This window comes from Rutidosis leptorrhynchoides, chromosome 3, assembly GCF_046630445.1.
Source record: "Rutidosis leptorrhynchoides isolate AG116_Rl617_1_P2 chromosome 3, CSIRO_AGI_Rlap_v1, whole genome shotgun sequence".
NCBI lineage: Eukaryota > Viridiplantae > Streptophyta > Magnoliopsida > Asterales > Asteraceae > Rutidosis > Rutidosis leptorrhynchoides.
In genome coordinates, this window is record NC_092335.1 from 150,598,737 (window position 1) to 150,612,337 (window position 13,601).

At 33.1% G+C, this 13,601-nt stretch overlaps 1 protein-coding gene across 1 annotated transcript; it reads left to right on the forward strand.

Annotated features, from left to right (window-relative positions):
• Nucleotides 1-12,673: 12,673 nt before the first annotated feature.
• LOC139900496 (uncharacterized) lies at nucleotides 12,674-12,982 on the forward strand. The gene has a single exon (XM_071883264.1). It carries the CDS (start codon nucleotides 12,674-12,676, stop codon nucleotides 12,980-12,982), a length of 309 nt encoding a protein of 102 aa, XP_071739365.1.
• The last annotated feature ends 619 nt before the right edge of the window (nucleotides 12,983-13,601 follow it).

Genomic DNA, 13,601 nt, shown 5'->3' on the forward strand with positions numbered 1-13,601 from the left:
AGTACTTGGTCGACTAGATGACGATTCTAAAGAAAAATCAACGGCGACAATATTTGCTAGATGTCTAGATCGAGTTACAGGTAGTGAACGTACAAAAGGTGGTGAACGTTTTGCTCGGTGCATTCACTGAATATCCTATTAGTTTTTAAAAAGAAAGAAAAATTATATAAGTTATCAAATTAATAGACTTTTCTGATTTTGCCCACGTTTCGAATAGCCAAAAGATGCAGCAGAGGGGCAGGATTCGTTTGGTCTCAATATAATTGAGTACTGTTTGGCTCCAATAACCCGGTCCACGTACAAATCCAACTATTACTACGAACCAGAAAATTTTGATGTCTATCAATTTAACCAATTAAAAATAATTTTTCGTAATTTAAAGAAATTTTAGAGAAGAAATTGAAAAAAATCTAAGTCCTAAAACTAGAATGTCGAGAAATAAGAAAGAAAAAGAGCGCGTCGAAAAACGTCGAAAAATAAAAAGTGTTGAAAAATGAAAATAAGAAAGTAGCGCGTCGAAACTTAAAAAGGAACTAAAAACTAAAAATTAAAAGTTGCGTCTAAAATTATTAAAGCTTAAAAGAAATTCTATATCCCAAATGGCAATAACTTAGAAAGGTACTAAAATTTAAAAATGGCGTCGCAAAATTCTAAAGCACCTAAATCTTAGTCTAAAGAAAAAGCACTTAAGGGATTTTACGGCAAAGCTTAAAAATCTAGAAATAAAAATAACTATGGCAAAAACTATATCTTGAAACTAAAAACGAGCAAAAAATACAAATATTACGCTAAAACGAATTAAAAAGGAACAAAATATAAAAATATACTTAAAGTTGTAAAAAGTACAATTTTTATAAAAAATATTATTATTTTTATATTATTTATTTATTAAAACTATTAATTTTATAATTTAATTAAACTAATTATAACGTAATAATACAAATAAAATAAAAACTAAAACAAATTATATTTTAATTAACCCTAATTAGGGTTTAGAATTAATAATAATAATAATTACCGTAATGATTGCTGTTTTAGGGTTGTTTGTGGCGTGTCAGACAGGTCCATGCGATCGCATGAGAATTTGCCTTCGGGCTTATGCGATCGCATGAGCTAAGGTTACGGGCCAGGTTACGGGCTGCTACAGTACCGGGCCTCGAATAAATTGTTTTTTTTTTCTGATTTAGATATTTATATAATATAATTATTTAAATTAAATAAAACTTATATTTTTACAAAATAAAAATAAAAAAACTTTATAAAACTTATATATTTAACAAACTCTTAAAAATACTTAAATTTTGTTTTTCTTTTTATATTTTTGAATATATTAAGACGTATTTTTACAAAAACGTAGTTTTATAAAAGTAAAAAAAAATCTTTTTTTCTATAGCGTTGCGCTTCCGGCGTTTAAGCAGAATTGTCCCCGGCAGCGGCGCCAAAAATACTTGATGTGTGCGAGGTGTACTAGGAAATAGTATTATTTTTACAACGAAATACTATTAAATACGATACAATTTTACACAAGATATTTATTTATTTATAGAATGGATATACCTAAACCTTGCTACAACACTTATAGGCAGTGTACCTAATCGTATAGTAGTGTAGTTTTTAGTAAGTCCGGTTCGTTCCATAGGGAATCTTTTAAACAAAGCTTAACGCTATATTAGTTTAACTTATAAAAATACAAAAAAATATATATATATATATATATATATATATATATATATATATATATATATATATATATATATATATATATATATAAGTAATATTATTATTATAAAAAGGGGGGTTTTTACCGTTTAATGACCGGTTTGTCGATTTTAAAACTTTAGTCGCAGATAAAACCTAATGTAAAATATTAAAAATAAATACAACTTAATTTTAAACGTAAAGTAAATAACGATAATGAAATTGCGATAAATAAAAGTGCGATAAAATAAAATTGCGATAATTAAAAAGTACGATAATTAAAAGTGCAATTAAATACAATGACAATAAATAAAAGTGCAATAATTAGAAGTGCAATTAAATATGAAAATAAAGGAATTATGCTTATTTAAACTTCCGTAATCATGATGTTTGACGTGTTGATTTTTAGTTTATTCCCATGGGTTAATTGTCCTTTGTCCTGGATTATTTAATATGTCCGTCTGGTTTTTATCCATAACAGTCCATCAGTCATAAATATAAAGTTCGAGTGTCCTCGTCAAATTATCCTTATATCCGAAGTCAAATATTCCAACTAATTGGGGACTTAAACTGTAACAAGGTTTTAATACTTTGTTTAATAATTACACCAGGTTATCGACTGCGTGTAACCCAAGGTTTTAATAATTTGTTATCAATTATGCCAAGTGTCCTTGTACATAATTTCACCCCTGTTTTAATAAGTCTATTAACTATTAATCCATTCCCGTGTCCGGTTAAATGAACGATTATTCGTACATATAAATATCCCGCCCATCGTGTCCGATCGAGTGTATATAGTTATTTCTAGGTACGTCCAATTGTAAATCTTTATATTAAAATTAACAAACTATCATTTAGTTAAACAAATATAAAGCCCATTAATAGCCCATAGTCTAATTTCCACAAGTGTCGTTCTTTTGTCCAAACCTCAATTATGGTACAAAGCCCAATTACCCAATTTTAATATTTTTAGCCCAACATCATGCTTACTTCGCTATTAAATAAGTATAATAATAACTTAGCTACGAGACATTAAATTAAAAAGGTTGAACATAACTTACAATGATTAAAAATAGCGTAGCGTTACACGGACAGAATTTCGACTTACACCCTTACAACATTCGCTAACATACCCTTATTATTAGAAATTAAAATTAAAATTAAAATTAAAATATATATATATATATATATATATATATATATATATATATATATATATATATATATATATATATATATATATATATATATATATATATTATATATATATATATCGTATGATAGAGAGAAAGAAAAAGATGTGTTTATTTTGGCCAAAACGCGTTGAATTTATAGGACCTGGGCTGGATTTCAGAGCCATGCGATCGCATGGCTTTTGTGCCTCCAGGTCATGCGATCGCATGGCCAGCTGGGAGAAGTCACATATCTTTGTTTTCTTTCTTGCCGACGTTTATAAATAATAATATAATATATAAATAATTATAAGAATTATTTAAATATTATATTTTATTTATGTGCATAGTTAACTTGTAATTTTTAGTCCGTTGCGTCGAGCGTTGAGAGTTGACTTTGGTCCCGGTTCCGAATTTTCGAACGTCCTTGCGTACAATTTAATATCTTGTATTTTGCGTTTCGCTTCTTGTACTCTTGTAATTTTGAGACGCTTCTAATCAATAATTGGAACCTCTTTGATTGTATTTTGTACTTTTGAGCTTTTTGGTCGTTTGCGTCTTCAATTCGTCGAGTCTGTCTTTTGTCTTCACCTTTTATTATTTAAACAAATATCACTTGTAAATAGAACAATTGCAACTAAAAGCTTGTCTTTCTTGAGGGATAATGCTATAAAATATATGTTCGTTTTCAGCATTATCAGTAGTACTTTTAAGTTCACATATAAGACAAAAAGATAAATAGAAAATAAAGAGTAGAACTGTAAAGTGAGAAATTTACAGTAATATTTATTAAACTGGGTATTTTTATCCACAACTATTACTATGGAATGGATGAAGTACAAACAGAGTACTTATATACAAAATACATAAAAAAAATACAGAAAAAAGGTAAGCCTCGCCACTAGAAAGCTAAAATCAAACACTCTAATGGGTAAAAATGTTATCTAAATGTAAGCCTTGCCGAAACACAGCAAACACAACACTATACCAACTAGAACACCTAAACAACACAAAACAAGAAAGAAACTAAAAACAATAAAAACCTAACAAAACATCAAACCCAACAAGAATAGAAAACAAAAACAAACATGATGAAGCCGAATTCAAATGCAACATAAGTTGTCCGTGGTGAGAGACACATTTTTACCTCCATTTCCATATATGACTTTCTTTGTCTAAAAATAAATTTACAGTCATATGTATTGTGTCCTTTTTTATTTTTCGATTAGATTTTAGGCGAATTTATATATAAATTAGATGACATGAGTTTTCATTAGTAAAAGTTGAAATGCACCAATGACTCTAAACGAAATACAAGCAAAACGTTATAAATGAATTTCAAAAAGAATAAAGAACGTAAGATTCAATTGGCATGTTTGGCTATCAATCCGAGAAATCTATGGCGAATAGTTGAAGGACAATCGAGCTTGGATTTAAACTCATCATCTGAGACAAAACATGATAATAAATTTAGATGATCTCTAGATGCATAATGTTTAATGTTTGTGTTAAAGTAATTAACAACAAGAGTGATATTGTGTGAAACTAACGAATTTTCTGTCAATTACCAAGGGGTGTGTTTGGTTGATCCTAAAGAATGTCTATAATAATAATAATTATAATTGCTTGGTTACTTAACAAAACGTAAGAAGATATTGGTTCAAGGCGGTGAAATGGAGGATTGACGTATTCATAAAGGATATTTGATTTCTTTCTTATCAGTTTCGGGTTTACTAGCTTCCTTTGGGTGTTGTTGTTTATTACTTTTATTAGTGATAGTTTCTGATTTTGTTTCAGGTTAAGTAAATGAGGTTCAGTATAGATAGTTCGTTTGTTGGTCGTTTTCTAGGAACGAATCTAATTGGGTTTCTTGTCTTAGTATCTATCGTTGAATTAGTTTTTTTTCGAAAACGTTTTTCATTTTTTAAAATGTTTATGTTACTTTTTAAACAAAAAAAAATTGAAAAATAAAAATTAATGGTTATAACCCATTACTATTTCCATCGGACTTTCTCAAGTATATCCATCGAAATCTCAATTAAATCCAACATAACAGGACTGTCGACATTTTTTCAAAAATTTGTTACAATTTAGAAATATAATATATATATATATATATATATATATATATATATACACACACACACACACACACACTACGGTTTTGTTAAACGAAACACAATGATATGTTTTAGGTATTAAGACATTAAGTGAACGTAAATGCTAAAGTCATTTAGTTTAATGACCAGTAAAACCACAGATTCCGACTAAGAAACTTGTCGTTGTTTTTACACACATATTGATATACTTAATTTAGTCAGAATAGATTAACTACATTTATTCTCCCACGAACTTCTTCAAATTTTCATCGCAATTACTATTTTCCTTTTCATAAAAGTCTACATTACTACATTTTATTCAAACATCTATTTCGTATACATATGTAACGTAATTAATACAGTAAAGAGAACCCATATTTAAATATTAATAATTTAAAAATAATAAAGTTTACTCTAAAATTGAGTATTTATATTTTTAATAATAATTATTAGTTATTACAAATGCCTCTTAATTTTTTTTAAAAGAATTAAAATACAATTATTATATGAAGGTTGTACGATGTGCTTCAAAGTTTGTAAATATGTTCATAGGGTGCTTTGTAAAAGATTGTATAATTTGTTTTAAAGTTTGTACATATGGTCATGAGGATGTTTTATCATAAAGTTGTACATATGCTTCAAATATTGTCCATATGATCATTGAGGTGTTTTACCATAAGGTTGTACATAATGTTTCAAATATTGTACATATGATCATGGGGGTGTTTTATCATAAGTTTGTACATAATGGTTCATATATTATACAATGAACATGTTATTATCTTTATTAAATATAATTAATTATTTTAATGACATCATGAAAAGTCTAGAAATTTTTTCTTTATTTTTGATTTTTTTTTAAACTTGGATAATACTTATTTATGAAATCAACATTTTAGAGATTTATATGATCTTATAGATAGATAGATTACTAATATATACTTAATAATTTTTTGTATACATTGTTACTTCAATGAACGTGGTGTTATTTATTCTTTAATATGTTATTGTTTTCAAATATTTTGTTCCTATTTAATTACTGTGTTATTGTCATATATATGCCTCCATGAATTTGTTGCATCTTATTGAAGATGATTGAACAAAGAAAGGAGGAAAAAAAGGAAACTTAGACTCACGTCTGGTGATGTATGTCATGAATGGCGAGGCAGCGTGTCAAGATGCGGGTATTAGCTTTGAAAGTCGGGTTCACATTTGGCGATGGATGTCACCAAACATATAACACCCTGTCAAAGTCCATTAACGGTGATGTTAACTCGGGTCCCAGTACATGGCTTGATTTCTATGTAGCAACAAATTCTACAGCGGAAACAATTAATACCTAAGATAAAACATGCAAAATGGATCAACAATAATGTTGTGTAAATCTACATGTTTAAGTAAACAAATACTAGTATGTTTCAGAAATCGATTTTCAAAAATCAGTTATCAAAATCTTTTATCAGTAATCAGTATCCGAAATCAGTATTCAGAAATCAGTTATCATAAATCAGATATCAGTAAACGTTTATCGGTATTAGACCACAAAGGTTTCGTATTAAAAGTTTGTAGACAGCAAATGTTATGTTTCAAATGTTTGTAGACAACAATGTGTCATGTTTCAATTGTGTAACACAACAAAAATGTTTTTGTTTCTCCTGTTTGTAAACCACATGTTTAAGTAACATAAAAACAGTGTCCGAAAATAGTATTCAGAAAAATAATTATTTGTTAAGACAATGAGATTTTATAACGTACAACCCAAGTGTTGTAAAAGTACATACATCTTATGAGCACTTGAATACTAACTTAACACCACGAGTAGTTTAGAACTACGCTTATCCTTTACCCCATATACAGCATACACTTGTTCGAGTGTAAAATTGTACGAAGAACATGCACCCAAGTTAAGCAGGGTGAGGCTTATCTAACCTAACGGATCCGTCCATGTAGTTCGCGCATACCAAAAGGTAATTAAAGTATTCAAGCGAAGGGATTTCTGAACAATAACTCATATGTATAATAAGTACTCGTGTCTAAAGTAAAAACATTTGTAAACAGTTTAGAAACAGTTTGAAAGTAGCATGTATCTCATCCCAAAAGTATTAGTGAAAATGGAACCGTAGACTCACCTTGAGTACTCAATAAATAACGCGGTAAGCATAAGTAAAGAATATAGTTACAACTGTAGAATGCAACCTAGATACATATATAGGTTATCACATAAGTCTATGTAAAATAGATGTTGATCCATAGTATTAGTAGTCCTATTGCTCAGACCGACTCGATTAAGTAGTAAAAGTCAACACAAGTCAACAAGTACATGCAAGTCAACAAAAGTCAAACTTGGTCAATGATAGTCAACCTAAGTCAAACATACCAGTAGGTCATGTTATAATGGTCATGGAGTCAAACCAAAGTAAATATACAAGTTTCAGACCTCAGTTTATCGTTACAGTGTTTCTAGCATACTTGTCTTACGCTTTCATGTTAACGATGCTCAACAATCTCACATAAGTCACAATTCATACAACCTAGAAATATGGCACTTGGTACATGTTTATATCATTAAATTACCTTTTCAAATATGTAAGCCATCATGTCATATCATTTATAGATTTGTATATATAGTTCAATTTGCACACAACAGTTTCTGCTTGCGCACCAGTTTTATAACATTTATCATTTATTCTAGAAAAATGCAAAAGACACATGGCCAGTGAGAGATGATCACAAACATCTCAAAATTTAAGCTTTTGGTTTAGCCAATTTGTAAAATTTTGCACCGAAAGTCTGGTATTTTGATTTGGACAAAATCTAGACATTGCGTTTTACGACCCATGTAGCACACAATGCATAAGGCTTAACATGTTGACATACAAATTTAATTTTCTTATTAAAATCCAAATATTAACATATCAGGAGAACAAGTCTCAAAACAACTCCTATTTCATGTTAGGCCATTCTATGTGCACACGAGACGATTTCGATCCCATTCATGTGGTCATTTTCGGGTGCATATATCCAGACATCTAGGAACAATTAGCATGCAATATCTACATGAAAAGGAAAGTACTAATCAAATACTTTTTAGATTTCAATAGCATGTATTCCAGGATTTAAATTATTTAATCATACGAGTCTGGTAAAGTTACAAACGGTAACTGTTGTCACAAGTAATTAATTGAGCATAAAACGAGTTTAAAAATCCAATTCAAGTGATATCTTAGTCTAAATTGTCTAATTTTTTAATATCTATCTGATGGTAATGTATACATGTTCCATATCATAACACAATTTTCCCATATTTTATCATGTGATGATAAAATAGAACTTGATTTGGAAAATATTCCACAGTCGGATTGGGACAGTTCGGAAGATGAGGAAGAAATTCCGGATTCTTTGTCCGGTGATGACGCTTCCGATGAACTTGAAGATGGGGAGATTCGATCGGAAAAAGGTCAGGTGAATGGTGGCGGTCATGGCAGCTTACCATTGCAGGTGGAAGATGATGGGTCTTCCTGCATGGGAATTAGGCAACCTTTTGATAAAGATAATAATGATGATGCTTTTTTGTCCAATGTGCAAGAATCACCTATAGATGCAAATATCTCCAAGTCCAAGACTCCGGATACCAAGGTGAGGTCTGATGTCTCGAATAAAAAAGTAAATCCTGAGGGTTGTTATTCGGGTACTAGTGTTGGGTCAGCTCACTTCAACTTAAATGGGCCCAACTTTCATGTTGATAAATCTGGCCCAGTATCTCGTGATAATCCAGCAAAGGTGCTTAGTGTTGATGGGCCTATTAATCAAAATAAGTTTAATGTCATTAGGTCGGCCGATCCAAGAGATAATGTGGTGATAGAGGATCTCGGTGATACCGATTGCTCATCGGATGAAGAAGAATGTAAAAGTCCAGGTAAGAACTACGGTGGTAACGGGGTGGAGAAGGCTAAGATTTCCGGTGATACATCCTCGTTGAATGTTATGGATACCGCTAACAACTATTTGCCTAAAAAAGCAAGTAAAGGGGTTGTTTATGCTTCTGATTCGTCCAATTGCTGCTGGAATTCCATCGGCAACTGGAAAGCTTCATCGAAAATTTTACATGCGAAAAAATCGACTAGGAAAGGGAAAGGCGTTGAGGATCCAAGTGGGATTAATTGTGTGACATGTGGTAGTAGAAGATCGAAACTGAGTAAGAAACCATCGTCGTCTAGGAATAGCAAGAAGAAGGAGGTGAGCCAATTGATATCGGAAAACAGTATTGGAGTTGAGGAATTCGGCACCAATCTTGGTCTAAAATGGACCAAGAAAGATATGTAAGTGTCTTCTTTCTCTGTTCGTATCTTCTTTTTATTTATGAAGATTATTTCCTTAAACATTCGTGGGTTCGGGTCCGGGAAAGAAAGTAAGTTTGGTGATGTTAAAAGCTTATGTTTGGTCGAAAGGCCCTCTATTCTAGCATTTCAAGAAACTAAATGTCATAACCTTGTCGACAATTGGATATTCGGGCTTTGGGGTTCTAATGATTGTGGGTATGTTCAAAAAGAAATGATTGGTAAGTCGGGGGGACAATTAATAATTTGGGATAAAAACATCTTCGAGGTTTATAGTGAGCTAATTGGTGACTTTTTTATTGCTATACGGGGGAAATGGAAACAGTCGGGAAATGAATCGATTATTGTCAATGTGTACGGTCCGCATGATGACGCCAATAAATGTAAGTTTTGGGATTCGCTGGACAAGATCTTGTGTATTGATGGTGTGTCGTGGGTCATTTGTGGGGACTTTAATGAGGTTAGAGATAAGTCGGAAAGATTGAATTGTGAATTTTTTTATAATCGGGCTAGGAGGTTTAACGAGTTTATTGATAGAAATAGTTTAGTGGACATTCCTTTGGGTGGGAGGAAATTTACTAGGGTTAGTGATGATGGGTTGAAAATGAGTAAACTAGATAGATTCTTGGTTTCGGACGACTTTCTTAGCTTTTGGACCGATCTAAAAGTGGTGGCTTTAGATAGAACTGTATCGGATCATTGTCCTATTATGATGTCGGATGGTGAAGTGGATTTTGGGCCTAAACCGTTTAAAATCTTTGATGATTGGTTCGTGGTTGAGGGTATTGACAAGGTTATTGCCGATTCTTGGTCTGGTCCAATGGGGGGTAACCGGAAGGATTGCGTTTTTCGTAACAAGTTAAAAAGACTAAAAGGAGACCTTAAAGAATGGAGTAAAGTTCACTTTGGCAAGCTTGATTGTGAGATTGAGTCGGTTAAAAAGGTGGTAACGGATCTTGAAATGAAAGCAGAAGTAGGTAGTTTAAAGGATGAAGAGCGGACTAAATGGCTAAACTCGAGAAAAACATGGATGGAAAAGGAAAAAATCAAGACAGGGATGCTAAAACAGAAAGCTCGTGTTCGTTGGATGATCGATGGAGACGAAAACTCAAAATATTTTCATAATTCCTTAAAGAGGAAATATAATAAAAACAACATCTGGGGGATTAATGTTAATGGGTCTTGGTGTGAAAATCCTAATACAATCAAAGAAGTTGCTTTCAACCATTTTAAAAGCATATTCGAGGTACATAATTCGGATGGACCAAGCCTTGAAGGGCTGTTTTCTGAATTGATTACATCAGCGGACAACGAGCTCTTAGAAGCTCCTTTCACGGAAGGGGAAATTTGGGAATCGGTCAAATGTTGTGGAAGTTCGAAGGCCCCGGGACCGGATGGGTTCAACTTTGGTTTTTTCAAAAAGTTTTGGTCCATAATCAAAGATGATTTGGTAGGTGCTATCAACTGGTTTTGGGTTTTTGGCGAGTTTTCAAAGGGTTGCAATGCCTCTTTTGTTTCCCTTATTCTGAAGAAATCGGACCCGCTGAGTTTTAGTGATTATCGCCCGATTAGTCTTATTTGCAGTTATTATAAAATTATCGCGAAGATGTTGTCTTTGAGAATTTGTAAAGTGGTACCTAGTCTTGTAGGGAAGGAACAGAGTGCGTTTCTTGGGGGTAGATATATTCTAGACGGTGCGTTAGTTGCAAATGAAGTGGTCGAAGATCTTAAACGAAACAAAAAGCACGGCCTAATTTTTAAGGTAGACTTCGAGAAAGCCTTTGATTCGATTAATTGGGATTATCTTCTTGAAGTGATGAAATGTATGGGGTTCGGTACCAAATGGTGTAAGTGGATTTCCTCGTGTCTTAAATCGGCTACAATCTCCATTCTCATAAACGGGTCTCCGACAAGTGAGTTTAATCTTAAAAGGGGCGTTCGCCAAGGTGATCCCTTATCACCTTTCCTTTTTATTATTGCAGCGGAGGGACTTAATATCCTAACGAAAAAGGCGGTTGAGAGAGGGATGTATAAAGGGGTGGAGGTGGGTAATGATAAAGTCGTCATTTCTCATTTGCAATATGCGGATGATACGATTTTTTTTGGCGAATGGAGTAGACGTAATGCGCGAAATTTATTGTACTTGTTGGAATGTTTTGAACGGGCTTCGGGGTTGAAGGTTAATTATAATAAAAGTCAATTATTTGGGATAGGCATTAGTAATGATAACGTGGAAGCTCTTGCGTCTTGGTGTTCATGTCTTGCAAGTCGGTTGCCTTTCATGTATTTGGGTATTCCCGTGGGTAATAAGATGAAGAAATTGAATGATTGGTCCCCGGTGATCGAGAAATTTAACAAGAGGTTAGCGGACTGGAGAGCAAAAATGATTTCATTCGGTGGACGGTTAACTTTAGTTAAGTCGGTTCTCTCTAGCCTACCTCTCTATTACTTCTCGCTCTTTCGTGCCCCTACTTGTGTGCTAAATTCTCTCGAGAGTGTGAGACGGAAATTTTTTTGGGGCGGGACGGGTTCTAACTCTAAAATGTCATGGGTTAAGTGGGAAAAAATCCTTCTTCCTCACGAAGAAGGAGGTTTAAATATCATGTCCTTAAAAAGTAAAAATTTAGCTCTTCTTTGTAAGTGGTGGTGGAGGTTTAAAACCGAAACTAACACTTTGTGGGTCGCCGTAATTCGTAGCATTTATGGTTCTAATGGAGGTCTTGTGCTTGGAAACGGGCTTGTCCGAAAACCAAACGCTAGCCTTTGGAATTCTATTTGTGTTGCAGGAAATCATGTGGACGGGTTAGGGATTTCTTTCTCTAAGTCTTTCATACGCTTGCTCGGGGACGGGAAAAGCACCTCTTTTTGGAATGACATTTGGGTGGGGAACGCAAGCCTCAAAGACAAATTCAAAAGATTATACAGGCTCGAGATTGACAAAGATATCAACATCAGTAACAAAACCGAAGAATTTAAGGGAGATGGGCTCGGCAATTGGGCCTATCCACCTATGGGACAAACGAATAGTGAACTAACTGAATTGCGAGATACTGTTCGGAACTTGCAGCTGATCGAAGATAAAAAAGACTGTTGGAGCTGGAATCTCAATTCGAAGGGTACATATATGGTCAAGGACTGTTCGGTTCTAGTGGACAAAGTCATCCTACCACGTGCGGTTAATTCAATTGAGTCGTTGCGAAATGGTTTGGTTCCAAAAAAAGTAGAGGTGTTTATTTGATGGGCGAGATTAGGTCGTATACCGGTAAGGTTCGAGTTAGATAAACGGGGCATCGATTTGAACAGCGTGAGATGTCCGATTTGTGATGGTGACATTGAGACGGTGGAACATATACTTTTTTCTTGTCAAATGACCATAGACATATGGGCGAAAGTCCTTAAATGGTGGGGGTATAATTCGGCTTTATTCGGGTATGAGGATATTTTTAATGGTACCTTCGGCTGCGTAGCACATGATCAAAAAAGGAACCAATGGCAAGCGGTTTGTTGGGTGGTTTGTTACATTATATGGAAGAATCGAAATGCAAAGGTGTTCAAGAATAAGCTCGAGACGGTCCCATCTTTATTTAGCGAGGTTCAAGTTCTTTCATACGATTGGATTTCACGACGTTGCAAGGGTCATATTATGGATTGGCTTCAATGGTTCTCACAACCTTAGTTTCTCTCTTTTGTTAGTTGCAATCTTTGCAATTAGCTTAGGGCGGTGTAATTTGTTTTCTCTATTTCTTTCGTGATGTATTGTGTTGTTAAGGTTGCTCAGTCAACCATGTACTATTCGTGATTGTTTAATATAAGTCCTTCTTGCTTTTCAAAAAAAAAAAAATTCAACTAATCATAACGTGAGCATAACATAACGAAAATCCATGATTCTTGAGCCTAAAATTAATAGTTTTTTGAGATCTTTTCAAATATATAATAATATTTAACATATTATAATTCCAAGTTTCTGTTAGGTCAAGTTTCAAATTCGGGATTTAACCCTAACACATAAACCGAACAAATTATCGACTAAAATCATATTACAAGCATGGACTTAAGCAATAGACGCTAAATACATATGTAATCATCAAATATATGAAATTTAAGAATTGGGGTTATATGTTTTATACATCAAACAATCAAATTGTTTATATCTATGTGTAGAGAAGACGCGGGGAACAGCTTTGATCAAGAAGGCATAAGCAAAATCACAAAAATTGATGATGACTTGATGGAGTGATGGTGATGATCGATGGAGGGTGTTTGGGGGCTGATTTCATCCGTGAATGGGACGGGGA